Consider the following 10,000-nt stretch of genomic DNA (forward strand, 5'->3'; position numbering starts at 1 on the left):
AAATGCATGGATGATTTAGTTTCCCTTTTCTTATGACGCGCTTTTGACTGCGGGCGTATTCAGGTGGTTTAAACAGGAGTGAATTATGCTCTCTCTCTCTCTCTCTCTCTCTCTCTCTCTCTCTCTCTCTCTCTCTCTCTCTCTCTCTCTCTCTCTCTCTCACTTAGCTACACTTGAATTAAATTACACATTGAAAGATAAATAGACAGGCAAATAAATATAGCGAACATAAACAAATATACAAATTGAACCTAACCTAATCTAGCGTGGGTAAACTGCACGTGATCCCAAAACACCACTAGAGGCTGCACTGGTGACAAGCTTACCTGTCCTGTTGCCTCGCGAGACTCACACTAACCCACAGCGCATCACGTGACACACAAAACCCCTTAAAGGCCTCTATCAGCGCCCTCGCAAGTCCCCTGGTGACATAATGTTATAGATTATGGGACCCTGCATCTTGGGAGTCCCCTTTAACATACCTGCTTCCCCCCAACACACACCTGACTCCCACACATGTGATGGATCTACCGATTTCCGGGATTCCAAAGTCCCTTGAACTATCAGCCAGATAATCACTGTCGGATTCTGACGGAGCTGCCATCTATCGGGGAGCCGTGACGTCACTGATGATGCTATAAATTCAGTGTAGCAGCGGCGCGTGGAGTCATTACCTGGAGGGGAGGGGCGGCGCAAGGTAATGATGGGGCGATAGAAAGGAAGTGCAGGTGATTTTCTGTGAGTTTGTAAAGGCTGTTTTTTTCCCGGTACCCTGTTTCTGTCTGATACGACGTGTAGTAATGGTGGTGGATTTGAATGATGGTTGTCATGATTGTTGTTGTTGTTGTTGTTGTTGTTGTTGTTGTTGCATTAGTAGTAGTAGTAGTAGTAGTAGTTGTTGTTGCAGTAGTAGTAGTAGTAGCAGTAGTAGTAGTAGTAGTTGTTGTTGTTGTTGCAGTAGTAGTAGTAGTAGCAGTAGTAGTAGTAGTAGTAGCAGTAGGTAGTTGTAGTTGTAGTTGTTGTTGTTGTAGTGGTAGTAGTAGCAGTAGTGTAGTAGAAGTAGTAGTAGGTAATAGTTTTAAGGTAGTAGTAAAACTGGTAACATTAGCAGTAGTTATAATTATAGTTGTAGTAGCAGTAATAGTAGTAATAGTAGTAGTGGTGGTGGTGGTAGTAGTGGTGGTGGTGGTGAAACGTAAAGTACCGTGCTTTGTTTGGAAGTAAAAATTGTAGCCAAAGTTTGGAAATAAAACCCGCGCCCTCCCGTGGCTGCTAAGGATGGTCTTCCCCTCAGGGTCACCATGTTAATAGTCAGCCAGGTTGTAACTGAGTTGGCAATAGAAATCCAGTAACTTTGACTCCCTGGGATAAAACTAGAAATTTTGAAAGTTGTACAGAAGGGTTACAGTGAATGAACCGTAGGATTTTTTTTTTTTTAAGTATAACGAGACTTTCATTGATTGAATAGAATTAACATAAATACTTTGGCTTTTAGAGATCTTTCAACAGCTTACATGAAAATTTCAACCAAGTAGATTCCACCTTAGAAAACTCCTTAATTAAAATTTCACCCGAAATAATTCCTCCATTATAAAATGATATGACACCTAACCTAACTTAAACTGACCTGACATATTCAAATATAACTTGACCTCACCTGACAACCTGACCCTATGTAACCTAACCTAACATTATAACTTATTATCAGGTGAGTTTATTTTGGGGAAAATGTGGACGTAGTATTTAGAGGAGAAATTGGCGTGGGGAACATAAAGAACAAACTTAAAATGTCCCCCAGCAATAGGTTTACATGATTTCCTGGTTAAGTTTAAGGCGATGAAGATGCAAGATAATGGTAATGTTCTTGGTACGTCTTTGGTAAAACATGAGTTCAATTAATTAAAGTAATTGAAGTAAAAAAAAAAAAAGTGCAGTGCAGGAGAAGGGTCCCGAAATTGCATTAATTTGGAAAACAAACATAATAAAGAGATAAATGACATTAATATGAATAAACAGTTAAGAAAATAAGAACAGGCGACCTTTTAGTGAGATTGAATTAAGGAATGAAAATAAATGAAAAAAATAGAATAGAATAAAGCTAAGAGACTTCATACGAGTAATTACTAATCACGAAACACTTGGCAAAAAGGAAAGCATTGTTACAATTGTCTTTTTTTTTTTTGTCACTTAGAAGAGGACCCATTTTTTCTCATTTCCCACATTATTTAGTTTAACCCTTTCACTGCTATACGAAACAATTAACAGCACCAGAAGTAATGCATCAAATCGTTATAAGCATCTGCAAGAATAAAGGGAGTTAAAAAGAATAGATTTTGCAATTTCTCACCAGCTTAAACATTGGAGGTGGCTGAAGAACAAGAAAGCACGCCTCAGAGTGATTATTAATGAAGGAAAGATGTACCAAATAGCACTAAAAGAGTTAACGATAAGGACCGCACGATTTGTAAAGAAAACCATACAGTCTTGAAAATTCTAAACGCTGTGCAAGAAGAGGAGGGATGCGAAGGTTACGGGGAAGAGAAAGGGACAAGAAGAACAGGTGGAAGTACTTGTAAAAGGGAGGCAGGGAAGACGTACAGAAAGAGGAAGGAATGCAAAAATAGAGAAGAAGCTAGTAACACAACAAAACGAAGGAAGGAACAAGAAGAGAAGGAAATAGAAAGGAAGGAGGAAAGACGAAGAGGAAGGAATGCAAAAATAAAAGAAGAAAGCAACATAACAAAAAGAAGAAAGAAACAAGGAAGAAGACAGGAAAGTAAAAGCGAGGGGAGAAAGACCAAGAAGTAAAGAAAGAAGAAAGAATGCAAAAAATACAGAAGAGAACTGAAGAACAAAATAAAAAAGTTAGAAAAAAGAAAGGCGTAGAAAGGGAAAAGAAAAAAATAGATAAACAGAGAGAGTTGGAGCAAAAAATATTCACCGCAGGGAAATCTTACACATGAATAGAGAGGAAAAAGAAAAAGATCTGAGAACACGAACAAAAGGGAGCATACGGGAAGAAAAGAAAGGGAAATAAGGAGAAAAAAACAATAAAAAGCGAAACAAAAGGACACGACAAGAAGAAGCATGAAACAGGAATAGAAAGGAAAGAAAGGAAAGGAAAGGAAAGTGAACAGGTGAATCTCCTCACGTAAATGTCCAAAAGATGTCCAGAAAAAAAAAAACTGGAAATGAGACTGGAAAGGCTGAAATGTTTCGAGAAGATAAAGGTTGAGAAGAAAAGGCGATAAGAGATAACGACAAGAATAGCCTGGATAATTGAGAATGCTCTCTCTCTCTCTCTCTCTCTCTCTCTCTCTCTCTCTCTCTCTCTCTCTCTCTCTCTCTCTCTCTCTCTCTCTCTCTCTCTCTCTAGTCAAGCTGGAGAAATAAAAAAAATCATAATTTGTCATCTTTTCGTCGCAAGCTCATCGGATTGTATATTGTTAATGATAATGATGATGATCATCATCATCATCATTATCATAACAATAATAATAATGATAATAATTATAGTGCAGAACATTTGTTGTTCGCGAAGCTAGAAAATATCATGATTAAACTAATGAGATTAAATTAATGAGAGAGAGAGAGAGAGAGAGAGAGAGAGAGAGAGAGAGAGAGAGAGAGAGAGAGAGAGAGAGAGAGAGAGAGAGAGAGAGAGAGAGAGAGCTATAAAAGTACACAAATGATGATAAAATAAAGAACACTAATGAAAAAGTAAAGAAAGAAAAAAGAAAAAGAAACAACAGGAAAGAGAAAAAAAAAAAAAAAAAGCTGATTTCTGACTCCCAGCAAAAGACTATGGATTTACACGCTGTCAAGTCTACTGCTGTTTACGAGTCCTCCTCCTCCTCCTCCTCCTCCTCCTCCTCCTCCTCCTCCTCCTCCTGCCTCAATATTGGGACTTGTCGTGTGTCCGCCACTGCCTTCCTCACTACAAGTTACCGCGCCCTGTGTTCCGGACCCGCGCCGTTTGTTCTCTGTCGTGTTTATTGTTGCTTTTAGGGAAGGTTTTTGCCGAAATGATTAGTTTACCCTGAAATTTTTCCGCCGCGTTTTCTTTTTACTTGTGTCTGTACCTCTGCCTTTTTTATTACTGTATCATTTGTTTTCTTTCGTTTCTTCTTCTGATGGATGGTAAGTGTATGTGTGTGTGTCTGTGTGTGTGTGTGTGTGTGTGTGTGTGTGTGTGTGCGCTAAAACTATGTAAATGACTATTCATTTGGTACTTAAAGTGCTTCGTGGTATGGAGCTGTACATAAAACGCGCCCACGCACACACACACACACACACACACACACACACACACACACACACACACACACACACACACCAGAGAGAGAGAGAGAGAGAGAGAGAGAGAGAGAGAGAGAGAGAGAGAGAGAGAGAGAGAGAGAGAGAGAGAGAGAGAGAGAGAGAGAGAGTTAATCAAGTGAAGCGCTTTTCATCTTAATTTTTTCTCTAGTACTTTTTTTTTTTTTTTGTCAATGTTGATTTTTACTTTAAGAGAGGGCAGGGAATCTCTTCTTCAATATCTCTACATTTCTTTCATTGTCTTCTTATTTCATACATTCTCACGTCATATTTTTTATTCTTTTGTATTTTCGCTACTTTTGTGTCCTTGCTCTCTTCATCCCTTCCCTCTCTCTCTCTCTCTCTCTCTCTCTCTCTCTCTCTCTCTCTCTCTCTCTCTCTCTCTCTCTCTCTCTCTCTCTCTCTCTTTTTTACTTTTCCTTTTTTTCATTTCTCCCTTCCCTCACCCTCCGTTCTTACTCCATGAACAGTTGTTTGTGTAACCTCTCCCTCCTCTCTCTCTCTCTCTCTCTCTCTCTCTCTCTCTCTCTCTCTCTCTCTCTCTCTCTCTCTCTCTCTCTCTCTCTCTCTCTCTCTGGTTCCTTTCTTTACTCCTCTCTTTGGTGGTTTTTCTTTCTTTCTTCCTTTTTTTATTATTTTGCTTTTCTTTCCTTGACTCGTTATTTTTTTTTCATTTTATTACAGTCAGCATATACTACTACTACTACTACTACTACTACTACTACTACTATTATGATAACGACCACTGTAGCACCAATCAGGAAGGAGCTTATCGTCATCTGCATCTGAAGTCAACGCTGGTAACTTTACACAACAGAACTTCAACAGAGGAAAGTGAATAGATGCATAATCAAGATGCCTATTCGCTTCTCTCTCTCTCTCTCTCTCTCTCTCTCTCTCTCTCTCTCTCTCTCTCTCTCTCTCTCTCTCTCTCTCTCTCTCTCATTATTAATCGTTCGTTGTCCTCTGCAGTCGTACACTCATACATTCATTCATTCATGGACTCATTCATCATGCATGTCGTTTTCATGAGTCGATTTTTTCTTTTTTTCTTTTTTTTAAGAAATGTAATGTTTTTTTTTTTTTTTGTTACGCTGTGCTTGTTTGATTCAATACGTGATTTTTTTTTTTTTTTATACTGGCGCAGTGTTTCCATTATTTCCATTTTTCATTTACAACACGAAATACCCTCGAGAAATTAAGCAGTGATGTACGCCGAGGTTTTGTATGATGCGATGATTTTTAGGTGAAATTCTATGAGGGATTAAAAAAAAAAAAAATGGAAAGAGAGAAAATGTAGTTTTTTTTTTTTTTTTCTATAAAGAGCTAACAAAAATTTCTATATTGATGTTATTAAGTATGAAAAGTTTTATTTATTTATTTTTATTTATTTATTTATTTTATTTTTATTTATTTATTTATTTATTTATTCTTATTATATTGATGTTATTAAGTATGAAAAGTTTTATTTATTTATTTATTTTTATTTATTTATTTATTTTTATTTATTTATTTTTTTTTTTTTTTATTTTTGTAATCTGAAGAACATATATCAACCAATATTAACGAAAAGAGCTTTTGAAATTGTTTTGAAAGGAAAATGAACTTCATATTCTTAGAAAAGTATATATGGTTCGTTTTTTTATTTTTTTTATTTGCGTTCAAAATATAAACAAGAATGTAAAGTTATCTTTTTAGTGATAAAGAAAGAGTTTTGTAACTCATATAAGTAATAAGAGCTTTTGTTCGATATTGGTCTGAAGAAATGATAAAAAAAAAAAGTTTATAATCTGTAAAAAATGAGAACAAGAACTTACACTTCTCGGCATTGACAAAAAGACGACAAAAGATTAAAAAAAAAAGTTCGTTTTTAAGAACTCTTAAACAAGAATTTATCTTTTACTTAAAGTCCTTATTAATGAAAAAAGAATAAATATCATGGTTACAGCGATTTATATATATATATATATATATATATATATATATATATATATATATATATATATATATATATATATATATATATATATATATATATATATATCATCATTCCTTAAAAGTTAATATTGAAATAAATGTATACATTTATTTAAATAAATAAATGTATACAACTAAAATTAATTTGACTGGAGTCTTTATTCATTTAAAAAAATCATTCGTGAATTCTAAACGTACAAAGGTTAAAAAAATAAAAAGGAAAAGATAAAGAGAAAGTTTTCCAACAGACACATATATATAAAGTATTCGATAGATATTTGAAATCTGTGCATCGATAGTTTGCCCCTTTCTCCTGCTAACTATTCAATATTTAGCAAGAAAAATGCGCGTTACAAAATATAAATGAAAAGGCAAATGTTGACGTGGATGTGAAGGGAAAACTGCTACGTGTTTCGTGTTCATTGCCTACAAGTTTCGTAATAAAAGCTTCATGGAAATGTCCGAGACGTTGAGAGAGAGAGAGAGAGAGAGAGAGAGAGAGAGAGAGAGAGAGAGAGAGAGAGAGAGAGAGAGAGAGAGAGAGAGAGAGAGAGAGAGAGAGAGCGTTACTTCATCATAAAATTGCTTCTTTATGAATGGACAAAAATATTAAAGGAAAGGATATTTTCTAAAGATGTTAAACAAGAAACAAAAGAAACAATCAGGCAAAACGATTCCTGGTGAACACTTAACTGAAATAACAAAACTATTATTTTTTTACTTTTTTTTTCTTGTATTTCATCCTGCGTTTGCTGTTTTACATTTTTATTCACTTGTTTTGTTTCATTGTGGGGTCATATTTTTTTCCTTGAAATTTCCCCTGCGTTCTTTCCTTCTTTCCTTATTTTATTTATCATGGGAAGAAGAAAAAAAATAACGAAGGATGAAGAAAAACTGACAATTTCTTACATTTTCTCTATTTATTCATTAATGTCTCCCATCTTTTCGTTTTTTTTTTCTTTTTAAGTTTTCATTTTGGTTTGAAAGTTTCTTATTTCTTATTTGCTTCTGGAAAATTTTGTGTTCTTCCCTGTTGAGTTTGTTTTTTGACTTTCCCTTTCATCACTCCAGTTTATTTTTTATTATTTCTCTCATGCTTATTTTTATTTTTATTTCTCTTCGCCAACTTTCTCGTCCTCCTCTTGCTTCTCCTGTCTGACACACCTTGTTTTTCCTCTTCCTCTTCCTCTTCCTCTTCCTCTTCCTTTTCCGCTTGCTCTTGCTCTTGCTCCTCCTCCTCCTCCTCCTCCTCCTCCTCCTCCTCCTCCTTCTTCTCCTTCTCCTCCTCCTCCTCCTCCTCCTCCTCCTCCTCCTCCTCCTCAATGACAAGAAGGACATATATCACAAACTTGAGACGACATAAAAAAAAACAAAACATCTTGGAAAGTAGACATTGACGGTTTTATTAACGGTGTGTGTGTGTGTGTGTGTGTGTGTGTGTGTGTGTGTGTGTGTGTGTGTGTAATTCGTAAAACAGTGGCCTTTTTTTTATCTTTATTTATTTATTTCTTTATTTATTACAGAAGGCTCAAATGCATTACCAAGAACGATGATTTATGGGAATATTTATCCTGCTCAGGAATTATTATCGTCCTTTCTCTTCCGTAAAAGTGACCTGCAGGTAAACAAACCCATTCTCCTCCTCCCGCCAGGTGAGAAAGAAGCATTTATCTCTTACTTTTGTCTCTGTCTCTCTGTATGTCTCTGGCTCTATCTCTGTTTATTCTCTCTCTCTCTCTCTCTCTCTCTCTCTCTCTCTCTCTCTCTCTCTCTCTCTCTCTCTCTCTCTCTCTCTCTCTCTCTCTCTCTCTCTCTCTCTCTCTCTCTCTCTCATTTGTTTAAAAGCCACGAACATCCGATGTCCTATTTACGTGAATGCATTGGTCGTGTGTGTGTGTGTGTGTGTGTGTGTGTGTGTGTGTGTGTGTGTGTGTGTGTGTGTGTGTGTGTGTGTGTGTGTGTGTGTGTGTTTAGGTGTAGGTGCAGGTGCAGGGGTGGATATGTGCTTGTGCGTGCGCGCGTCTAATTTAATCATTTAATGGCGAAGTGCGGATCATGTATATACTCGTACATTTGTTTTTTTTCCTAAGTCCGAATTTTTTTTTTTTTTCCTCTCGTACTGCAGGACACGTGTATATATCTTGCGCTCACACCACCAACCAGGGATTGATCTTTGTATTGCCGGTAAGCCTCCCTCCCTCACCCCCTCCCCTTCCTTCCGTCCCTCCCCTCCCGTCTCCCTCCTTCCCGCCCCTCAATTTCAGTTCTTTCCTCGTTTTGCATGACCGCCGGCAGGTCACGCATTCGAAGGGGTCTTTTCCGCCGCCAGATGTCGTTTTCTCCTCCTGGGTGACAGCCCAGGGGAAAGTGATGTCGAGGAACTAATAAGACACGAGATCTAGATGCGTATTCGCTCTTTCTCGCCATCTTCACTTGCGGCTTCCAATCTGTTCGACTTTTTTTTTTTTTTTTTTTGGTGTCGTTTCTTTCTTTCTTTTTTTTTTTTGGTGTCGTTTCTTTCTATTTACGTTTTCATTCATCGGTGTTTTTTTTTATACTTTTTTTTCGTTTTTCTTACTCAGTTCCTCGTCATCTGCTTTTCCATTCTTGCCTTTTATCACATTTACGCCTTCATTCATGGGTGTTTCTCCTAGTTTTATTTATTTATCCAGTTTTCTCACTTTATTTCTCGCCATTTCGCTGCTCTATCCCCTCCTTTAGCACACGTAAGCTATCTTCTATTTCCTTGTTTATTCCCTCATTTCAGGTGTTCTTCCCCTTTCCTTCTCTCCCCTTCCTCCTCTTCCACACCCTGCCCATCTTAAGTATGAAGTAGCTACCCTTTTCCATTCATTTTCCTCTCCCTTCCGCCTTCCACTTACATAACCAATCTAATTTCTCTCTTCCCACCCACCCACCTACACACACACACACACACACACACACACACACACACACACACACACACGTCCTCTTTCACCTTCTTCCCCATTTATTCCCCTTCACTCCCTTCCTTCATCCATCACCTAACGCCCTTTTCCCGCCTCCATTAGAATTACTTCCCTTTCTTTTTATATACTCTTCCTCGTCCTTCCTGCTCCCCTTCACCTACAAGTCCCAGAAACCGTAACAAAACGGTTGTAAACAAGACCGAGACAGGATCTTCTCCAGGCCAATCTTGTGAGTGGAACTCCATCTTCGCTGCGCAGATTTATAACCCGTTTCGTCTCGGTGTTACAGAGGCGGAGTTAATGCTGCCTCTTCCTGGATTCCGGCGGCGCAAAATCTCCTGTCCCTAGTTCGAGTAAATTATGGCGAAGAGAATTGTGTCTGAGTGTATGAGTTTGGGTAGGTGCGTGTGTGTGTGGGTCTGTGTGTGTGTTAGTGTATTGAAGTCAGGTGTAGTAGCAGTGGTAGAAATAGTATTAGTAGCAGTAACAGTAGTAGTAGTAGGAGGAGGAGGAGGAGGAGGAGGAGGAGGAGGAGGAGGAGGAAGAGGAGTAGATGTTCTGCTTCCAGGTCAATTAATTATGGAAGTGCTGGTGCTGCTGTTCTTGTCGTTTTTGTTGTTGTTGTTGTTGTTGTCGTTTTCCTTGTCGTCTTAGAAATAGTAGCAATGATAGAAGTACACAAAGAAACCGTAAGGAAGTGTTTTTCCTTATTAAGCATTGTGTAACAAGCTGCACCATATATTCTTAAGTAAAAG

The 10,000-nt window shown here is 37.6% G+C and overlaps 1 protein-coding gene across 3 annotated transcripts in view; it reads left to right on the forward strand.

The window, feature by feature from the left end:
* Positions 1 to 10,000, forward strand: part of LOC135114726 (uncharacterized) — a 37,293-nt gene that overhangs the window by 9,772 nt on the left and 17,521 nt on the right. Inside the window, exon 1 of one of the 3 annotated variants that reach the window (XM_064030694.1) lies at positions 7,798 to 7,946. The exons of the other annotated variants lie outside the window; for them this stretch is intronic. Coding sequence (XP_063886764.1) covers positions 7,844 to 7,946 — 103 coding nt within the window. The 5' untranslated portion in view covers positions 7,798 to 7,843. Of the gene's footprint in view, positions 1 to 7,797; positions 7,947 to 10,000 lie in introns of those variants that run through there. 3 annotated transcript variants of the gene reach the window in all.

Source organism: Scylla paramamosain, chromosome 28 (genome assembly GCF_035594125.1).
Source record: "Scylla paramamosain isolate STU-SP2022 chromosome 28, ASM3559412v1, whole genome shotgun sequence".
NCBI lineage: Eukaryota > Metazoa > Arthropoda > Malacostraca > Decapoda > Portunidae > Scylla > Scylla paramamosain.